General features: G+C 36.1%; 1 protein-coding gene across 1 annotated transcript in view; it reads right to left on the bottom strand.

Moving 5' to 3' along the window:
- The window catches only part of UBE3C (ubiquitin protein ligase E3C), a 73465-nt gene that overhangs the window by 21841 nt on the left and 28780 nt on the right, over positions 1-22844 (bottom strand). The window contains exons 11-18 of the mRNA XM_032099205.1: positions 22148-22234; positions 21343-21500; positions 20550-20782; positions 16745-16849; positions 15830-15917; positions 11937-12034; positions 8600-8732; positions 7573-7820 (exon numbers count right to left, since the gene is read on the bottom strand). Of these exons, the coding sequence (XP_031955096.1) occupies positions 7573-7820; positions 8600-8732; positions 11937-12034; positions 15830-15917; positions 16745-16849; positions 20550-20782; positions 21343-21500; positions 22148-22234 (1150 nt within the window). The remainder of the gene's footprint in view (positions 1-7572; positions 7821-8599; positions 8733-11936; positions 12035-15829; positions 15918-16744; positions 16850-20549; positions 20783-21342; positions 21501-22147; positions 22235-22844) is intronic.

The raw sequence follows: 22844 nt of genomic DNA, 5'->3' as shown, positions 1-22844 counted from the left end.
TAGAGGTTACACTACAACGTGCTGAATTAGGTTCAAACTGTGTAAACAAATTCACAGATGAACTAATTAAACCTCTCTCACTGTGAGGCAGCTTTAGTGCCTTTACTTACACTTTCAGGTCTACAACTCTCTAATTTATTATTTCGACTAAAATCTCTCTTAAGAAAAATAATCCATCCTTGCTTCTACTTTCCATTAATCCTTTACAACCCAGAAGTGTATTTTAAAGCATAAACAATGCTAAAGTCATATCCCTAGAAAGATGCACAGCTTTTGGGATAAGGCACTAAATGACTGGGCTTAAATTCAATTATTTCCATAATCAGCCCCCAAGACCATAACCCTTTCTATTTCAGTAATTTTATACAGTTACTATTAAATAATACTTAGCACTTACAGAGTGCAACAGATCTTCAAAGCTGTACAGAACCATTAATAAAAATGATCGAAAAATACCAAAACCATTAGAACTTCCTTCTACCTTATTATTTATATCCTAGAAATATCTCATCACACTCACGAAGCCTTTGGGGGCAGCAAAGCCTTTTCAACCCTAATGAAAAAGATTAAACTAAAAATTTAAGTTAAATTAAAATTAGCATGTACTTGCATTTTTGAAACATTTTTAGAGCTAACATTTAGTAATCTCTAGATAAAATAATTTCTTAAAGATACGCTTAATAATGTGCTTTAAAGTGAGCGAACCCCAAATGATACTGCTTCTAACAGCAATATAGTAAAGTAAAATAAAATAAAATAAAATTCTCTCAGGTGTGTGTCAGAATGCAATGTGTCCTGTTACCTGGGAGCACTAAGCCACTGTTTCCAAGCCTCTGAGCAGCAGTAGATGTCTAGACGCATTTGTATCACCACAGTAATGGAGAATCTGGTGCATTATCTTCCCTGTATTACTGTGAAAATTCATATCTCGCCTTTGTTCTGTCTTTTTAAAGAACAGGAGTCCAAAATTCAGCTTGATGCCTGTAATTAGGCTTCTGCGAGCTTTATTAATAGCCCTTGCTAATATAATCAGATTTTTAAATTATTTTTATTATATTTTTCTTTTAGAAAAAGCCTTTTGTAAATTGGTTTTACTTCAGATTTCCCACTCAGTGGGAATTTGAAGGTCAGTAAGTACAAGTTTATAGAAGTTTCAGAGATTTGGAGCGGCAAGACTCAGGCATGAAGGACCTGCCTGTCACAGGTGCTGCAGCCAGTGCAAATCCCTGACATGGATCGCAGGGGTTTGGCAGCACAGACCAAACTCCTAACTCATGAACACAGGACCAGAAAAATGTAAGGATCCATTCCCAAAGACTTCATTGGATCATATCAAGTGTAATGACCTTGAGTTAATTTTTCATTTAAAAATGGAAAGTCATGATAGTATTTTTATTCTAAGAATTAAGAATGTATTTAGTTTAATTACAATTATGTTTATTACCAAAACAGAGTGCTTCAGAATTGCCAGTACTTGCAGAAAACTACCATTTCATCAGTTTGATAGTTTCTTTCTCATTTAATAGGAACAGTTATCTCAGTAACTTATGCCATAAATATGACACAAATTGCTATCAATGTAATTTGGAGGGTTTTGAGGGGTGAGAGAGGAAGCACTATAGATACCTGTGGATGTACTGAGTAACTGAGAGTTATCATTCATTACTGAAGTTCCAGTAAAGGCTTAATAGATTTTTCTTGTCTCAAATTTAAACATAATTTAAGAAGAACTGAAGATAAAAGGAAAACTTCTCCTCCTTATTAAAGTTTACTCTTCTGACATAAAATAAACACTTACTACTATATAACTAACCTCTGGATATGCTTCTAAGATAAATCTGTATTTTAATAGCAGTGAAACTAGTAATTTTTAAAGTTCAAAGAGAATTAAGAATTTCAGTAAATATTCCAAACCTAATTGATTGGAATGGATGTAGGTGTTCCCAACTGTGAAAAAAGATCAGGATACCATTACCACACACTCTTAACTGTTTATTTATTCCCTGTCTAGGAACCTGATTTAGAGGCAATAAAATGCAATCAGTACACAAACCAGAAGCAGGAATCATCTGCTAATGGAACTTTTAATTGAGAGTGACCACTGACATGAGGTAATTCTTTCCATGCAGAACTCCTTGCAGAGACCTCTATGCACTTTATCACGGTAAACAATCACTAACATATGCATTAAAGAAAATTTAAATACATTATGACCCAATAAATATCACAATCCATCAATAAACACTTTTCCTTCCTAAAGATTTAGAGTTAAAATACCAAATTTCAGTAGTCTTTAGCGCTACACATATATTTACAAGGCTACTACTAACATAGCTATTTGTAATCAAAAGATAATTGGTTTTGTTAAATGCACCAGTACACAAAGGAATTGTCAAGCTGAATAACTGTGTCAGAAAATAGATTCAGATTAGTTTACATCTGCATTCATAAATCATGAAATAACTTCCATAAGGTATCAATTCTGCTCTCTTACGATTGTGTTTCCGCACTGTAAGTGTATAATTAAAGGACCATGCCACTTTCCATGGTAAATTCCTGTTTTGATTCCATATCAGATGATTCAGGATTTTCTGAGACAAATGATCATCAGCTAATTTGCTTTTAAGCAAAATGCTGAATCTACAAAATCATGGGGAAGGTAACTGAAATTAACAGAACAAAGAGCTTATACCAATCACCTCCTCTTTGCATCAGTACCACCAATCCCATTCCTACCTTTCCAGGTACTAGCAGTATCAATTGTGGCTGCAGCACAAATCAATTAAGGGTGTACTGACTTATCCAAGCTACAGCGGATCTAATTAAGTGGCCAATAAGAAAAGGGAAAGGGCAGCCTAAAAATCAGAAGGATAAAACCCCCACCCTTCAACAGTCAGAGTGGCAAGGCAATGCTTGACACACCATCCTTCCAAATAATCAAGTATATGAAACTCCGTTCTCATTGTACAGTTCTCTTGCTTTGTTTGCTCTCTACAAGCTTTTGGTGCACAAACGACACTCACGTATCTTATCAGAAATGTTTCCTTGAATGTTCTAACTCCATATGTGCTGCTAGTTTATAATTTAAGAGTTTAGGATCTGATGCAGATCTTGCTATGAAAGGACTCCCCTAATTCCATACTTCTTAGATAAAGCCCAAGGATGATTAAGAACTACTTTAGTTTTTCTGCAGAATGGATTCTACAGACACTGCTCATCTTAGAATTGCACCTTCCAGACAGGCACAATATCTCACACAAAAAATGATCTCTTACAGCTCTGTTCAAAGTTACAAACAGTAACCATAAGGCACACTACTCTAAGATACAGAAAAATAACCTAATCAATAATTAGGTCCCACATTTACTTGCAGTGTAATAAAATCTGTATTTGATCTACTATTACTCTTCTAAAGATTCTTTTTACGCAAGAACTTATTTTATAACTTTTTTCAATTATATATATTTAACAACATTTAGGTATGTGCAAAGAACAGTCTGTTCGATCTTAAATCAGTGAACTACAAAAACTCATAAGAAAATAAACAACTTTGACTTTCATCAGTATAATATCCACAAGTCCAGGCAAATTACTGACCTCCTATATACCACTAAATATTAACGAGCAAAGAACTAAACCTAGATTGTATCCACCACCAAAATAATGCTAAAAGTTAAAATGAACACATTAGTTTTTCTCAATTCTTGCTGCTTCTTCTATCAAAGTTCTTTATTTGGTTCCACAAAGGAAGGACTCAGTTCAAAACATCTCAAAAGACATTTTGTTCTCCATATTGCTTTCCCAATCATTTAAGACAAAAGTTGGCTTTTGGCAAAACAAATCTAAATATTTTCAGAAAACCTTAGTGTCTTCCAAGAACTGCAGGTTCTATTGCTTAGAAAAGGGGACTTATTATATTTCAAAAATAGATGTTCTTCAGCAACATGAACGTGTGGTGTGACTCACAAGTTCTATTCAATATTCTGGAATAAGAGAGGTGGAGATGGTAGAATTCAGTAAATTCAAAGACACTGAGTGTACTATACAAAAATCTCCAGTGGCAGAGTCACTCTGTTTAACATGCAAAGACAGTCACTGCAAAACAAAATAAATGCAAGAACTAGCAGGTTTATGTCAAAAGGGAAGAAGAGGAAACCATAAAAATTATCATACTAATCTATCTATGGATTTCCTGCCATATTCTTAAACTAATGCTGATACTTCATGGAATTTAAGTAAATTATCCTAAGAATTAGCAGCTTGATGTCAAAGAATTCCAAATGCAAATAATGTCCTTTCCCACAACATCTGTCACAGTAAGATCATTGAATAAATGCAAATGTAAATGGGAAATGGAGAAATATGGCATATACTAGACTGAGTTTAGGTCAGAACATGGTGAAGTTCAGATTTTAATTCTCCATCACTGTTCTACCAAGCACTGTTTCTGCTGAAATGGTTAACCAGTGTTTCCCTCTTTTCAGGTTTGGAGCAGACCACTCAAGAATCAGCATGGAGAAAATCCTCATTTAACATGCTCAGGTGTTGCTTCCAAATTTCCTTGCTTTGTTGCTTCTTGGCAGTCTGTCAAAAAAGTACCTTTTGTGTTTTCCTGAGTCAATTCCACTACACTGCCAAACCTGCAGCAGGAGAGTCTGCACGTGGGGAGACTTTTAGTGCAGCCAGAACAACAATTACTGCATGTGGAAAGGAAGTGGAACCAAACCAGGTGCCTGCCCACAGCCCAAAACCACCTACTGAGAGAGGAAAAGGATCATGGCATCCAGACCATCCATCCTTCCGGGACACCACATGAGACAAGAAGACTTTGCTTTCCAGAGAGGACAACAAAGAGGATTTGGGGTTAGAGCTCCTCTACCTGAATGTTCCTGACAGCCCAGGACACCCTTGGCTCTCAAGCAAGGCCTGGGACTCAGAGAACCCCAGCTGTGCATGCAGTGGGCAACACCGAGAGGTCCAAGTTTCCAACCCCTCCGGCAATGGCAAACTCTTACCAAGGGTGTGCCCAGCAAGCTGAGCTTTAACTTCTAAGGAAGAGAAAGGAAAATGCTTAAAAGGCACCAGTGCTAAGGTAATATTTACATTTCAGAGTAAAGTCACTGACAGCTGAGAAATGTAAACTTTGGAAGTGTTTGAGTAGCTGCTGTTTAAGCAAACTCATTTCTGCTTTTTTTTTAAAGGATGATTTCAGACAACACATGCAATTACATGATCACACAATATTATTTCTACAAGACCTTTTGCTCATCCAGTGACTACAAAACTTGCATGAACAAGCTATGCATTTTGTACACAGATTTTCATTTCTTCATTAACTAGAAAAATACACCCAAAAGTCAGTAATTTATCCAGGATTAAAATTATTTACATTTTCAGATACACCATTTTTCAAGACAAGCTTTAAATTTTCAGATGTTTCTGGTTCTGAACTGACCAATTAACAAAGAAGATGCCAAGCTGTTAGAAACTTCCTAATGAGAAGGAAAACTGAATTAGGTGTAACTTTATGGTGCTGAAAGTTAAATGCATTTGGTATTAGTACGAAGTGGTTACCAAGAGACAGAGAATTTCTATAAATTATTATATTTTAATGTATTTGTTTTCTGATAACATTGAAGCTTCTTACGTGAGAGTTTTTGGTGGCAGCACTCTTTACATACTGGTTTCCACAAATAAGAAATTGCTGTGGATGCGTGATTGCTTCCTTTGCATTATATCTATTTTGTTTGCAAAGGGGCTTTTAATAATCCACTATTGCTCTCAAATAGCCCTGTGCAAAGCATAAAATGGACACATTTTTGAAAGCGGATGAGTGGGTATTCAATAACCTAACCAAGATCACAATACTGGCAGGTTTTGAACAGTATGGTCGTGCCTTATCTTTCTATTTAATTCATCAAGTCTCTAAATACGCTACTAAAAATGTGTCTGTGCACCTGGGCAAGGGTAATTATTAAGTAGCACCGTCAATTCTTACCTTATCTAAACATACTGCAAATACAAAAACAGTTTATGCTTTCAAAATGTTAAATAGTAGATTCTCTGATTTTAAAAAGACAAAAGTAAAACTCCACTTGTAGCTCTCTGTGAGATAGAACACATTTTGCAACTTCTGTCTCTCTGCTAAGATTTGAAATTCAATTACAGAAGGCAATGTGTTGTTTTAACAGAGGAAACTAAAGACTCCAAATTACAATCTTTTTTTTTTTAAATAATGTTTCAAACTTCCCCTGACAGTTGAGCCCTGCCTCCTTCCAAGATATACACAAAACATTTTTGTGGTGCAGTAACTTCCTTAACAATACCACAAGTATTTGCTTTCCCACTCCAAAAATCTATACATGCAGAAAGAAAATGAAGCTTGGATATGTAGTATCAGACACAATTACAAACTATTGTATTAGTACTGAATCCATCTCCACTCTGAGTGTGAGAACATCACTCAAAGATTATTTATTGAAATGGCTGATTTGTAATTTCCATTCTCTAAGAAGTTTGGATATGGCAGTAGCGAGGATCCATTAGCAGGAGATTTGCTTACAAAGAGGCAGTTTTATCTAAATCAGTTGACTGGCAACTCCCAAGCACAGCACTGTTTCAACAATTCAAGTTTGCCAACAACATCCCTTGAAACCACTTCCAGCTACACTACAAAGACATCCAACTGCACTTCAAATCTCACTGCAAGGCAGCAGGATTTTAGCCTCCAAAATACTTCAGGCACTTAAATGAGACTTTTATATCTTAAATACCTTCAGTATTAGACAGCTCAGTAGCAATTAATACTTTCTTTTTCTGAAATTGAATTTGTATTCCAAACTTTGTTTCACAATTATTAGCTTTATAAAAATTATTTCAAGCGCTCAGAATGAAATAGCCTCAGTATTAAACCTGACCATAAAAGAAAATTGAATGTAATTAATGTTTGTAATGGTTTCTCTCTTTTTTCTTCCCCCTTCATTTTTCATCTAGCTCAACAAGCATCTCTTAGCCTTTGAACATTCATATCACCAAATTATCAAGCACTAAAACTCAAGAAATATGTAAAACGTACAAAACCCCGAACAGAATACGTGAAAATTAATTTGCACGTGGCTCTTAAGTATGGTAAATGCTGATGGCAAATTTTACATGCTGGCCAGAATTGTATACCTCATACAACTAGAAACTGTTTAAAACATCCATTTCATGTATTTCAAATGATGGAAATGCAGTCATATTCCAAGAAAGCTCCAGGTTGAAAATCACAATAAGCAGAGCAGGTCTAGTGGCTTCAACGAACTTAACCTTAAGCACGAGGATATACACAGAACCAAACATGCAAACTTTGCTCAACTGTCAGTCAGGATATCGCAAATTTCCTGTACTTCCCAAGTGTACAATTTATTGAAATCAACCAGAAATGTAGCTGATCTGTAGTAGTAACATTCAGACCCAACATCTGAAAGCTATTTTCTCTTAAGCCTAGAAAAACCCCTCCTAATTAGAAAAAAACGTAACTGAATAATTTCAGTACTGCTATAGCTTTCTATTACCCAACACTGTTTTTACCTTTCCAAGCATTCTTCCAAGGAAGTAGTAATGTCGTGCATACGAGTCTCCAACGAGCATCTGTGCAGCAGGGTTAGGGTAAAGCAGTCCCTCATTGGTGGTCTTAAAAAACCCCTGGTTAGGGTTAAATCCTGATTTGAGAAGTTCATTCAGAAATTCTCTGAAAATTCCACCACCATCAATACCAGCTTCATCAAGACCGTGTGCATTAAGCAAGTGAACACGAATGCGCTTTTTTAGGTCAGGTTCTGCAGAGAAAGGAGAGAGACAAACTCAAATGCAACTGTCTGCATCAGTTTTGTATGGATAAAACCACATGTACCTACACACAAAACTATATATGCTAGAATAAAAACTGACCTAGTAAACAGTAGCAAAATTCTTATTACTGGCTTGAATTTTGGAATATTCAGTTTGTGAAACATTCACTTTGTAGAAAAGGTCTTGTTTTAAGAGTCATCAAAAAAAGGAGTGGAAAAGATCATAGGTAGGGGAAGAAAAAAAATCCTACAAAATATTTAAAAGAGACCCAAGAATAACTTGAAAATTGCTTATATAAAATACTGTGAGTGCAAGATTCACACAGATTCACACGAACATGTGATTTAATTCAATGCAGTAAAATTTACAGTACTACATCCAATCATTAAAAAGAGCCCTGCACTATTATCAGACACATTGTACTCAGCAAATCCTGTTCAGTCCATATGTATTTGCTGGCAAAGATTATCAAAGCAGATAATATCTAATGAACTACATCGAAAAATAAACAAATTACAATTATTTGGATGAGTAAATGGGAAGAAAAGCACTGTAAAAGTAGGTTGTAAAGAGATTATTTAGACTGCAATAATCAGAAAGAATATGGGTGATAATTACTTCCGTAAAAACAAGGAAATTTACCTTCTAAGAACTTTGACATCTCAGAGCTGATACACCTACAGCATACCAGTCAAATAAGCAAATATGTAACTCCATGGTAAGAATAAAGTGTTATAATAAGCTGATAGCTTAACTGTAAACCTACCATTCTCGGGAGAAAGTTTATCATAAGCATCTTCATAAATATAATTTCTTCTGATAGTGACATTAATTCCATCCAAAAATGGCCCATCTCCTTGAACTTCTTGTTTATCAGCATAGATCAGTCTTTGAAAAATCTGTTAAAATGAGCGAGAAGAGCAATCATGTCACTGTGCAGATCTAAATATTCAATGAGAGACGGTTATTCACTACTGTTACTGTCCTTTGAGCTGCTTCTGGCACTCACTTTCAAGTAATCTGTCTTCTCTCTCACACAGCTGCAGAAACTTAATACAGAGCCATGACCCAGGCAAGGGGAGGAGGGGGACAGAAATGCAAAGAACTTTTCTGTGCTAAGGTATCATCCTCAGCTCTTTCTACATAAAGAGGCACATCTACAGACATTGTGCCGGTGATTCCAGTTTCCTCTCCCTAACTTTCAGAGTTCTGAAATGCGAAGTATTCAAAAATAAAGGAAAAAAGTCCCGTGAGTATTTCGCACACACAGAGGTTATCCTCAATACTGGTAAATAATATTTTGTTGCTGTTTGCAATGGTCAGGAACATTCTCACTAATAAGAAAAGAGGTACCAGTTTCCCTTGCACAAGTGAACAAATACGTCAGATAAAATAAAATCATGGATATTACTGCCATATTAAAAAAAAGAGCATCATACCAATTAAAAAAACATTTGCCAGGTGAAGTACAAATTGAACTTCTCATTGTCCCTTTTCAAGTCTTCACAAGAGGAACCTGTTCACCTGAAGAGCAACTGTAGCTACCTGTGTTTCTATGCCAATACGTAGCATGGGAGCGGGTTGCCTCATGTACAATAATATTCCCTCGATCCAGGGAGTGTATATTTACTATATTCTCTCTTGCCACCATTCCCATATTTAATAAATAGTCTAGTACATTTTCCAAGGGATATAATCTCCCAGAAATATGTCAGACCATGTTTTTAAGTAAGAGTCTGCAGGAATTTTAAAAAACAACAAATTTACCATGGAAGAGGAAATCTGACCACAGCAGACAAAGCTAGAGTAAGGTCTCAAATCTACTGCTTTTATGGGCAAATGTTCCTAGTGGAGAAGATGCTTTCCAACCAGGAAGATTACAATATAGACAAAGCAGGAATCTTTCCTAAGGTACACAGGAGGAAAAGAAGAGAAAATAGTCCTAAGCTGCAGAAAGAGAAACAAGGAATGGACATAAAGAAAAAAGTTCATAATAGGAGTGATTAAGTATTGGAAAAGGTTACACGAGTTTGTGAAATCTCCATCTTTGGAGATAGTCAAAACTCATCTGGACAAGTCCTTGTGCATGCTGCCCAAGTCTGAAGTTACTCTTGTATGAGGAAAGATGTGGACTATAGTACCTCCAGAGGTCCCTTCTGGCCTTAATTTTTCTACAGTTTTATAACATCATGACAGGTAGCCACAGGCACCTTTTTTTTTAATGTACAGAGCATGAGAATATGTTCTCCTTCCTGACAAAGGACTAGATACAGTTTATTAATTATTGTTACCCAACTCCAGATGGAAAGAATCACCTGGTATTACATCTCATAGCAAAACTCTTTTTGCTACTGACTCCCTGCATAAGCCAATGTTCAAGTACATGTTAGTCCTGAAAATGAGAACCTTAATGCGCAGCTGAAGCGTTTGTAATGACTTCAGACTAACACACAGAAAAACAAGCAGTGCTGACTGAAGCACACACCATGGGAAGCAGCATCACCCACCACAGGCAAGCTGCCCCACATATGGCCTAAGGAGGTGAAAACCAAGGCACTTCCTACAAATTGGATTCATTACCTCCCACAGACTGAAAGGTGCACCCCAAGTGCCTTAAGGCTGAAGGGGAAAACACTCCCTGGGGCCAGAAAGCTGATGAGCTTACCATGGAACTGGACTCTGCAATTTCTTGTAAGAGTACCTGTTATCTGGTAATTCAAGGTAAAAATGTCATAAGGAAGTCAGAAAATGAAAGGGCATATGGAACAACCCACACGCACAAGCAGCACTGAGCTGCATCACCATATTAAATTACAGAGCAGTAGACAGCAACTGACCAAAAGGGAAAAAAAAAAAAAAACCTTATTGCAAGTTGCTCTGTAGAGGCAGTGGGAGACTCCAAAGGAATGCTGACTCCCACTATTACACAAAAAGGACCATACACACTTGTTCCAAAACACAGTGTAACAGGATCTCCTCTTTGAACTAAAGAAGTTCAGTCTGTAGCTTTATCCTTATCTCCAGTTCTCATGCAATTGTTACTTCAGTTTTTGTGATAAAAGCACACAAGGTTCTATGAATTCCAACTGCACCAAACAAGGCTTTATGAATTCCAAAAACCTAACATTTATGCATCTCAACACAGCTTTAAGAAGTCCAGAGGTTGGAAAGCAGTGACTAAGTCATGACATAGAGATCCCTGCTTGAGGTCAATTCTTATCATTTCCCTGTAATCCTAGTGTGGTATTGCCATACAGTAATAAGATGTTTTGTTGGAACAACTGTTTCATAGAAACCTGAGAAAAAAACATGCATTTTCTACCAAAGCTGTCCCTGTCTGTTCTGACAAATAAAGACCAACTCTCCGTAAGGAATTACTCTTCATTCCCTTGATGGTGTCTCAAAACTTAACATTTCCAAGACAATTTAGGGAGCAGTTTTTAAATAATTGGTACTGTTGAAAACTAAACCAGTTAAAAAAACACGTGCTTAACAGAAAAAAAACTTTAAGAATATTTATGATGCAAACTGAAATAGGTAACAGAATTAACAATTACATCTATAAAATTTTAAAAAATTAAAAAGCAAATCCAATCAAGTACAAGAGTCTTGCAAGTTTTAAGCTATACACTCTATTAAAATTCAGCTACTGAGCAGGAACTTAATCTCTAAGTGATATTTTCCCAAAATGGGCATCCATCATCTCATTTGGAGCAAATCCACCCAGTGCACCCAAGTCCCCAGCTGTGACCCTGTACTCGGGTACAGAACACAACCAGTCGGTGCAGTGCCACCACAAGAGGGTGCAATCATGTAGAGCCATCACTGAGCCAGGACTGCAAACTGCTCTCATCTGTCTCAGAATAAATGTTTCTAACTCTAGTGCAATTATTATAAAGGGCAATATAAGCAGGAAAATAAGTGAGAAGTCATTAACTTCAAATGTCCAGTTGCTGTGTGAGTACTGAAGAAAAACAGTGCAGACTGCCACATCCTTCTGCAGGGAATTGATCCAGTTTCTACTTCAATAAGTGTTCTTTTTACACTTACTCAAAACAAAAAGGTTAAAAAACCAATTGCATATTAAATTAGAAAGTAGGTACCTTTACTCTTTCTTCAAAAGGAACTACAAAAGGTAGCTCTGTCAGAATTGCAAGTTGTCGTTCTTCAGATACAGAAAGAGGTGCTGGTTCCAAACCCACTTAAAATAGAAATAATAATTTTAAAAATTTTGGAAAGAACATTTTTTTAAACAGTTTATTTTGTATCAAGTGACTCAATTCACTTTGTATAAAAATACACACATTAAAATAGTTTTATTTACTACATATTTAGTCAAAGCCTTACCTTTCTTTAAACATTAGTTGCTACAGGCAAACTGAAATTTAAGTAGTGAAAACACACCGAAAACAGAATGCATTAAAAAATACATACTTTTTTACCTCTATTTTATTCAGAAAAAAAATCTTCCTATTGACATTTTATCTTACGAATTAGGAAAAAATGCATGATAGAAGACAACTAGTAATTGTGATAATTTAGAACTTTCATTGCAGGAATATACAATATTCCTAACAGGAGTTCCCCTGATGATCAAAATAGTTTACAGTTATTGTGCTTCCAACTACAGCATCTACCTTCAATCAAGTCATTTTAGGTAAAAACCTTAAGAATGAAACCAAATCTAAGGAAACCAACAGAAAGATAATACTCATTTCAATGAGTTTTCTCTGCTAACAGCAAAGTCACAGTGACCACATTAAATCCCAGTCATTGCAGGAACAGTGAAAACATCATCAAGAGCCTGTATAATGTACTTAAGACAAAAATACTGGAGAAGAATTCAAGAAGCCACAGCAGAGAGGCTCATTCACGCAGCTCCCAAACTACTGTGCAGCTCCTTTGAACCTACAGAAGGTATTTTTAGAAAACAACTCCACTTTTGGTGATGCACAGTAGAAATGACAATCCTGCTCTAATTTCATGGGAGGAAACTCAGCTGGTGAGCACCTATCTGACTGTAAATTAATTAATTGCAGCATTGCTCACTGATGAGACATTGCAGCCAAAGGTCCACCTGGCTTCAGTCTACCAAGGAAACAACATCTCCAGTTCCTTGGCTGTTCCATTTTCATGAAATAACCACCTCTCTGAAAAAAGACTGCAGAGTCTGGACTACTCATAGAATGTATTACAAAATAAGTAAGTGCTTCATGTCATACCCTCTCTGGAAGTTTTTGCTGACAGTTTCAAGGTTTTTTCTTTGGCTTCTACCCATGGTGACAAGCATCTTGCTGGACTGAACACTTCAATGGTCTTTTTCGATTGTTTTTTAAATCCTCAAAGCACTTTAAGTAGGAATATTTGAAGCACCAATTTAATAGGATATGACCCTAAACATCACTATTCTTGATATATATTCATTGGGGGCAGGTTTCAACATTGCAAGCTTTTGGAATTTCTGACAAAATGCTTAGTTGTGATTACCTTTAGTTTACTTAGTAAACGTTTTTAATTAAAGTCAATGTATGAAGCCTATTAAGCTAACAGTTAAAAGCATTTTAAATAAAAAGTGCATGTACAGCAAAGGTAAACTATTACATGACTTCGACAGTTCAATTATTTCAGTCAATTAGTCAATTTTATCTGCATTTCTCCATCACAGCCTCTTTCTTTAAAGAGAAATATGGGATGGAGTCATCAATATAGAGGGCATTTAGAACTCACAAGTCTGCCATTTAAGTAAATGAAAAAGCACAAATAAACATGACCATATGTGATTCAGCAGTACTTTCATGCTAATTGGCTTTAACCCATATGGAGTAAAGAGGGATTAAACAAGTCATGTGCACAAGGTTACCTGCTTGTTTTCACACATTCATGTTGACTGCACTTTCATTTTAGCCTGATTTCATATGAAAACGAGGTTTATGTGAACACAACTGTGTCATCTTTCCTCACCATCTCACCTCCAACACATCTCTTGAGTTCATCAGCTGAAGTTTAACTTTGACAGAGAATAGGAGATTCAAAAACACCAAGTATTGTGAAAATTTTCAACTGACAGAGAGGAGAAATTCCTTTAGTGACCTGAATACAGGAACAGCCAGGAGAGCTGGGCTCAGTGTGCCAGCTCACCTGAAGCCAGCCAGGAGAATGAGAGCACACAACTGCTCACATCAGCACACCACAGCACAGCACAGGCATTCCTTATCCCCCAACTGCCCACACCAGGGGAGTAATGAAATGGAGAGAACTGGGGGCATTTTGGAAAGGAAGACCAGGCAGAGAGCTCGAGGTACTGCAGGTATGAGGGCAAGGAGACCAGCAGCAGGAGAATGTGGAAGTGATAAATGTGGAATAGATTTGACAGTGGAGAACATCCAGACAGTATAAACAGCGGTGGAGAGTCATGCAGGTCAGAGGAAGAAAAAAAGGATTGCTGATGTGGAGAATAGGTGACTTCCAAAGAAAGAAACTAAACTGAAAAAATACATAATTAAAAGTTCTCAGCAGTACTTATACTGGGCCAACTAGTTATTATCTGGCAACTACACTTATAAGGTAATCAAAATAAACTTTTACCATCATAGCTACTCAAATAAAAGTTATCACTAGAAGTCTTTAGGTTTCAACCCTAGACAAAGCTCTGAATTCTGTACAACTCTATAGCAGCAGTCAAAGGCTACAGTCTCTATATCATCTACTGTATCTGGCTAAACTAACTCCAGCAGACTGCACCATCTTGAAAGAGAGTATGGACTCTTGTAGACGAATTCATTTTTCCACTTAAAGGCCCCATTTTTAATTCATTATTAATTCTGCACAAGTGTCACTGATTTAATGATTATTTTACCTGATCACAGCAAGGTAAAATTCAAGAATAGTGAAGCTAAGAAGGTATGAAAAGCTGGAAGAAGCAGACTGCCTACATGAGAAAGCATATTGGCACAACTAATCTAGTGTAAATTTACCCTGATTGCTAAGTTTGTCCAATTCTCTAATCTTTCTCGGCAAGTTCCATAAAATCCTGATATTTTGAGTAATTCAGGGGTTTAAGTTTCTGCCTTATCTAATTAGAGACAATATTTATAAACAGGAATTAATATTTATCATGGTGATGCCTTAGGTTTTAACTTTTATATTTTTCAAATCCTGTACTGCTTAGTGTGTAACTCTGAAGTTCCTTGTAGCCTGTTAATTTCTGCTCTCTTGTGCTAGGTAGATATAACAAAGCCTCTCCAGGCCTGCTCTTCAAGGGCACCCAGACCGTCCTAGGTCTAAAAAGTATAAACCAAAAGCCTTTGAGAGGGGGGCAGGCTGAGGGGAATTACATCATTAAACTGAAGCTTTAATTGGAGAATTAACCCTGATATGCAAATGAACCAAACCTATGAAAGTGTGAAGAACTCGTGACCTGTCGTCCATCCCGGGGTCCATCTTGGCAATGGCCTCTGGCTCCCCACGGGGCACCTTTGAAGGCCTTTCCAATAAATACCTGCCTTATTCCCTTACTCCTGTCTAGTCTCTGTTTCTAGGAGGCCTCTCAAAGCATCAATGGAAAGCCTGTTTGTTACAGTTTAATAGATAATGAAAATGTTTCTTTATAGCATACAGTAAAAGCAAAATCACAATGCTTTACATCTTCTGCAACTGTATTCATTTTCTATCTTATGCAACTGCCTTTTATACATTATTTTTAAAACATATAGTTTCTCCACCTCATCATTTCCCCTCATCAATGCCAGCAGAAGCTTGGGCAAAGAAATTATTAAATTAAATAACATTAAATATTTTAAAGATATACACACATGCATACAAGTACACAATTTTTTAAATATCTGAAATAAAATTATGAAAGATTGTCATGCTTTTGGCTACCATGACTTTAATACAAAATACTCAACTGAGTTGTAGAAAAGACAGATTTTCTTTCCATTAAGGCAAACTCTTATTTTCACTTAGCAAAGCTGAAATGGCATAGTCAGTGCCTTACCATCCAAAGTAGATTGCAGTGGTCCTATTCTCCCCATCCTCCTGACTCTCCAGACGTGTCTGGCGGATGGCACATACAGCTGTGTGACCTCACAAATAAACAGGATTTTACAGTTAAACAGGACCTAATTACACATACAATTCACTACTACATAGCAAATACATATAGAGGTCACATGCAGGAGTGTGTCTGAATGCCTTAATGCCTTCATTTCTGATGATCCCTCCTTACACTTGTGCCTTACAGGAGAGCTGCACAATTAACAACAATACCATATAAATCCCATGTATCATTTAAAAATACCACACAATGTTACATTCAGTTCTGGTATTTGGGACACTGCAGAAGCCAACTTTGAATGTTGAGATGTCAAGTATTCTGTTTATTTTGTATTGAGTATGTGTCATGAGTCAAAGGAATCTAGTCCACAGTAGGTATTAGCTTTTTCTTTTGCACACACATACACACTTTTTAAGATCAATGTCATTTTTTCAAAAGCTCTTAGAAAAAAAAAGTAATTTCCAGGTGAGGTAAGTACAGAAAATGCTGCTGAATTTTCTTTTATTTTGGAAGAGAATTTTCCCTACTATAGAGCAATTCTTTTATTCAGCATTTTTACTTTGAGAAGATGCAACTAAATGCTACCAGATTTCCAATTCTCCTCTGCTATAAATGCCAATGATTTACACTCTTGTACTGAAGAGCAAGTTCTACTTTACGGATTGGAGATGTGGTTTAACACACAAGTTTCTTAACAGATGCAAGACTTTTACATCAGAGAAAAGCAACATTATTCCAGTTTTAAACTACACAATCTGTGCAACATCAACATCATTACTACTGTCAGGAATCAAAAACTTTACCATTGAAAATTTGGCACTTGTAAGGCTTTAAGGAAAAGAACATGACTCTTACCTTATCTGCTTTAATGTTTTCTTGTTCTGAGAGCCAGTGATTTGGTGGGCAGAAATTTCTCCTTGTATCTCTAGATTTCAACATTTTCACTAAGTTTGTGATGACCTAGATGTTAGAAACACATACATTCAATATGCATTTAGCATTGTGAATGAAATTACATAATTCACAAAGCAAAAGCTTTCTTAAAGCTTATTTTTAACTCACAAAAACTTGCTATTAGACTTAAATACCTTAGAATGAAATTAAGTAATCATGGTTCACTTGCAAGACATCAAAAAACCTGGATTATTAAAGTCTCTATCCAAAACCTAGGAACCAGGACTACACAGACTTAACAGTACTGCACACCTAAAGTGCTGCATGCCACTTCAAGGCAGCCCAAACAAATCACCAACATTAAACTACTTATTTAAAGAAAATAACACCTAACCAAGTATAGACACAATGTATACTCTGTAAGTATACAACGTTCTTTTATCTTCCTAGCAAAACTGAGAGGCTGAGAAAAATAGTTACCACAGTCACTAGGGTATCTTTGCAATTTTAGTGTTTTTCTTGGCAATTTCCTCCAATCCAGAAAAAAAATAAGTAGAGAAACCAAGCAAACAAGTTCTCCACCTCAAGTAGAACTGCCATACTTGGTTGCATGCCTTCTGTCCAAAGCTGAATCAAGTTCGCCCACCACTACACAAAACATAATTAAGTGGAATCAATAGAATAGTAAATTACTAGGCTAAAAAGACATTATCACTGCTACAATGAACACCCATCAGTTTTGCAACTTAATAGTACAGCACTTGAAAAATGAGTAAGAAAAAAATGAAAACCCAGAGCTCTTCTGAAATAATCTTGCTAAAAGACAGTCTTAATAGACAGGTGTCAGGAGTAACAAAGTTTAATGGGCCTTGTAAAGGATTCTGTGTCTAGATGCTACACAAAAGAGCTTTTAACATCCAGTTTTTAAGGTAATGTCTCTATCCAAGACAGAACAAAGAATGCTATTAAGGGAACTGTCTGATTACACAGGAATTTTCATCACCTTTCCCTTATAAAATTCAGTGCAGGTTACATGAGTCACTAAAGCTCTGTGGTCCCATTACCACTGTAAGTGAGGCAAACGTTTTTAAAAAGGAAAATAAAATCAGAAAAGACTATCCACATGAAGACTATGTAAATACAGTATTTTACAAGCAGCTAAAGAAACCTTAAAGGAAGCTGAATCAGATTAGGTGAAATTCGAGTTTCTCCTACAGAATGCATGGGTACTGAGAACACTTGACACCTCAACTCAGCATTCCTTTGTAAAAATTTTCCTATGTATTCTATTGAAAGGGAAGATGCACTACAATAAATAATATTAAAATGGGGAATTCCTTCCAATAACGTGCAGTGCAACCAGCATTTAAAACTAAAATTCAGCAAAATTAGAAACTTGATTTCATAGGATTAACTCAAGATAGTGAAGTAATTCTGTTTAACAAAATCCATTTTCAAGTACTTTTAACTTAAGATTTTCTATGGAATCTATAACAGTTGACTACACTACTCATCATTCTATCAAGCCAAAAATGGGGGATTCTGTTGAATGAAAATATTTGTACATGTAAATGTTACCAAAGACCTCCAATCTGTTAGCAAATCTGCACATCGTTGTCAGTAGCCTCACTGTTACCAAATTTACCATTACCTTGCAAAAGTGAAGCCTGTATTTGCGTGGGTGTGTGTGTATGTATTTCACTCATTTCATATATACACATACGTATTTCACTAGATACCAAAGGCAAGGAAAACACACAAAAAAAATGAGGAGTTAAAAGAAGAAAGGAAAAAGAGAAATTAAAAGCACAGATAATAAGGAAGGAATGTGCCTTTTTTCTACAGGTAGCTTGCAAAAGCTTTAGCAAAGATAAATCCCATATATTTGATAAATGTATTTGACGTAGTGCAAATGAAAGAAAAAGCATTTTCTACTTTATATTAACTAATTTAGCTTTTTTGTAATGATTTGGAAGAAGGTACTGATGCCTGCTTACTGGCAGGAAGCTATTGTCAAGCTGCCCTCAGCAAAGACTCAGCGCTACGCGCAGGAGTCTTCTCGATGACATCAACTTTAGCCATGTTCGATTTTTATCCCTAACAATGGAAACATGTTTCTGAAGAATTAAACAAGGGAAGCTTTGCTATTATATTCTTTTTTGGGTAGAATCAGAGCCTTCCAGATACCCTCAAGATTTACATTTGTAATTCAGCTAATGAAAGACAACCCTGGCTCCTGGAAATAGGAGTACACCAAGTTCAGGCAGTCCCACTACAAGCTCAATTCCTGACTGTCAAAGTGGGACACAGTAACTTGGGATTTTACAACTTTCTGAATGACAGCAAAATATGATCAAATTCACCTGAAATCCACCAACTTACACCAAGATTGGTTAAGAACAATGAACTAAAGCAAACAAATAGGAAGTGGAATGATATGAACTGCATACATAAAAATATCCCTGGGTCTGACATCTCTCTTAGAAAAATAAACATATTGGGGTTTTCATTTGTGACCTTCAAATCAAAAGTTTATTTGGCAATTTAAAGACAAGTAATTAAATTACATTGTGCAAACATATATTAGATCAATCTGTGCAAATTACAAATTCAGTGGTGCATTAGGACTGTATTCAATGCAATCAAAATATTATCAGTTACTCTCACTGCTATTAATGCTTATGCTCATAAGTGAAATGTGTTGTAAAACCATGCAGAATAGGCTGGATAAAGGCTACCTTAGACTTGTAGAATGAATAAGCATTCCTTAATTAGCCCATCAGGTTAAGTGCAAGCCTTAATGGGCCTTTCCTAAAGTCTAGCATGACATCTTTCTCCAAACATAGCCAAGAAGAAAGTTCCATTAGCAATATTAATACAAGCTTAGTTGATCATTTTCATTCAATTAACTTCTTTCAATTAAATAGATAGCTTGACAAAAGCAGTGATAAAAGACCTGAAGGGACAGCTGATGACTCGAACTGAACATTAGTGTGCGAGAGGTCGCCAGTATTAAACAGACTGTAAATCTAGCATTCAATTTGGAAAATGCATTTCTTCTGCTCCCACTTCTTTAATGAGCAATTTTAGCTGACTAGATGTGTTTGCTGCAGAATTTTCATGACAAGTCAAGCACTCCTTTTTTTCAGCAACAGTTATATTAGGGTTTTTTTTCTGCCAACGTTTTCAGCTTCTCTTAATTCATGTCTTAGCTAGGATGCCATGGATAAAACCAGCAGAAAAACACTGGTAGATAACCAGAAAGAACATACACTAAATTCACATTTGCTAAGCCAGATTCACTTTCCCTTTAGTATTCCAGCAAACCCAAAATGAGGAGTACCAACAGATTTTAGGAGAATACCAACAAAACCAATGCAGCATGGTACCAATATAGTGAAGTCTCTAATACAGAAGTACCTGAGTAATCACTCGACTTTGTTAGAATATCACACCTACACAAAGTTATGACAACATGCTTGAGCACCTTGCTGAATGGGAGTCCAAGTTAAACCCCATTTTTATACAGCAACTGTCTTACAAACAAAACAAGCAAGAAAATTAAGAGTTGACAGAAGGGAAAGAAAGTGTTATCAGAACTTAGTTACGTGAAGCTTAGCATATATGCCAGACAACAATCTTCTCAAATCCATATTCCTTGTTGCAACAGCAAAAAAAATTAGAGAAAGGAAGTACCTAATCTCATCTCTTCAGCAGAAGCCCAAAAATTTTATTCAACTATGTTCTGAAAATTGACACAATTTACCTTGAATAACTGAATCCACCTTTTCTGTTCTGTCTGTATACATTGCTGCATTTCTGTGTTTTTTGTCACTCCAACACTTCTAAATGCTGCAATATATTCCTCACGAACCTCTGGTTTTGTTTCTGGGTAAGCCAACTTTATGATTCCTAGACATGCATCTCGAAGGCAGCGTGAGAGTATTACAAGCTCTTCTAGTGTAAAAGGCATCATAGATGATTGTCTTTGACCTACAACTACACAAAACACAAGTTTAAGTTTCCTTAAATTACTTTTTCTTAATTATTTTATTATTTAAAGAAACTTATTTAATTAAACTTTAATATTCACACAAAAAATCTAAAGGCAGAGAAAAAAAACCTAAAAAGAGAATGAGTAAACATGCATGAAGGAGATCAAATCCCGGGATTGTTTGCAGTCACATTTTAATTGCAGTATCTTCTTGTTCTCTTTTGTGATTCCTGCTATGTTAAATTTATACATTAAACTACTGGTTCAGTCCAGAAGTTTGCTCTGTTCACTAACTCATCAAAAATTATCATGATTAAGAACTTCCATATCAGACCCTATGTAAAGCTAGGGTTCCCAAGGTGAAGACCATTCATTTTGCTCTCTTTTTTCTAAGTGCAATCACCATAAAAGAGCCAGCTGACAGCTGAGTGCTCAGGGGACCATCAGCAAGCCAGCCCCAAAGATCCTTCCTCCCAGATGTCAGCAAATCATGGCCCAGGGAGCTCTCCAGCCTCACACAAAAACATTTTAATAGGCACTGCTATTTAGTATGCTCCAAACTCACCTTCTATTGGATCACCAAAGAATTCATTATCATGAATAGAAATAAGTGAGTGACTAAACAAAGAACTGAAAAGGTAGAAGAGAGGGATAATTCGGCTAGAGTCCTCTAAAGACATTGGAGAGCCTCTTGAAATCACCTGAAGGAGTGGCACCATAGACCTTAAAATATAAAATGCAACGTAAAAGAGAGGGTTAATAAAATACTTTTAAAAAGTACCACCTTCAGCATTCTAGCAAAACAATACAGTAATAGCTCCAACAGCAATGTAACAATGGTGTTTTCAGTTAAATAATTATTAATTCCAATTATTGCAAAATAAGGTTACTCTTCACAAGTTCTTGTCACAGGTAGCTCAGGGTCTCCATGACAAATAAATTTGGGCATTAACTAATCCGGACTGCAGATACCTTGGAGACACGAAGGAGAAAGAATAATTCTCTGCATGTCAGCACTGAACACATTTGTAGGTCCAGTGCCTCAGCTCCTTTCCTCACAGGAAAGTGGTTCTGCCACCACCTATTTCTGGACTAGCCAAAGTATGTGAGATAAAACACACACTTGGGGTGAACAACTTAGGGCTTCAGTGTTTGCTACACTGATTCTTGTAAGCACTCCAAGAACTACAAATTCAACTCATTTTAAGTAAATATTTTCTTTGTTTACAACTGTCCAATTTCCAAGATTTTGCTCGGTTTTGTGAAATCATAGGAGGTAAATAACCATATCTCTAACTGTCCCATTCCGTTTTCACTAGATATGCTCTGTTCTAACAAAGAATCAGTTCCAGAAATGCTACAATACATACCCTGTAATCATTCGTGTAGTCATTGAAGATATCAAATACCAAAGATGCCTCAGGAATCTGGCATTAAAGGCTAAACTATAGAGAAGCCTGCAAGAAGAAGTTCAAATAAATTGTGGCTTCTAAAATACTGTATTCACAAAACACAAGTGTTTCTGTAAGAACTTTTCTGTCAAGCATTTCTCAGAAATTAACAATTTAAATTTACTTTTTCAAGATGAAAGGTCTTATTCTGATCAACTCTGGTGAAAGCCCCAAAAGCTGAAAACCAATCATACTAAAACCTTACACCAAAAACTACACTTTTCATTAAATCAGCAACAAACCATACAATATAAACCCACATTTCCAGTCTTTCTCAGAATTCAACATATATTAATAAAAATAACATGACATTGAACTAATGATCTGGGACTTTTTAAATTCTACATAGAAAATCATACCAAACTAGTTAACAGGTCACTTCTGTGGTTCTTCTGACAGTAACAAACATAGTAATTTTTTGCAAAAGGTAGATTAAAATACCTTCATATATGTCAGAACTATACCAATTTTACTGGTATACTCAGCTTGGCAGAGAGAAATAGAACAACATCAATGGAACAATGTCAGAACAGCTACATGTACACTAACCCATCTGCTGACAGAAAATTGTTTATTGTTTGAAAATTTCTTACTAATTTATGAAAGTAAATGTGTA

This window comes from Corvus moneduloides, chromosome 1 (assembly GCF_009650955.1).
Source record: "Corvus moneduloides isolate bCorMon1 chromosome 1, bCorMon1.pri, whole genome shotgun sequence".
Lineage (NCBI taxonomy): Eukaryota > Metazoa > Chordata > Aves > Passeriformes > Corvidae > Corvus > Corvus moneduloides.
The sequence above is the reverse complement of the archived record's forward strand: the minus strand, read 5'-3'. Positions and strand labels throughout refer to the sequence as shown.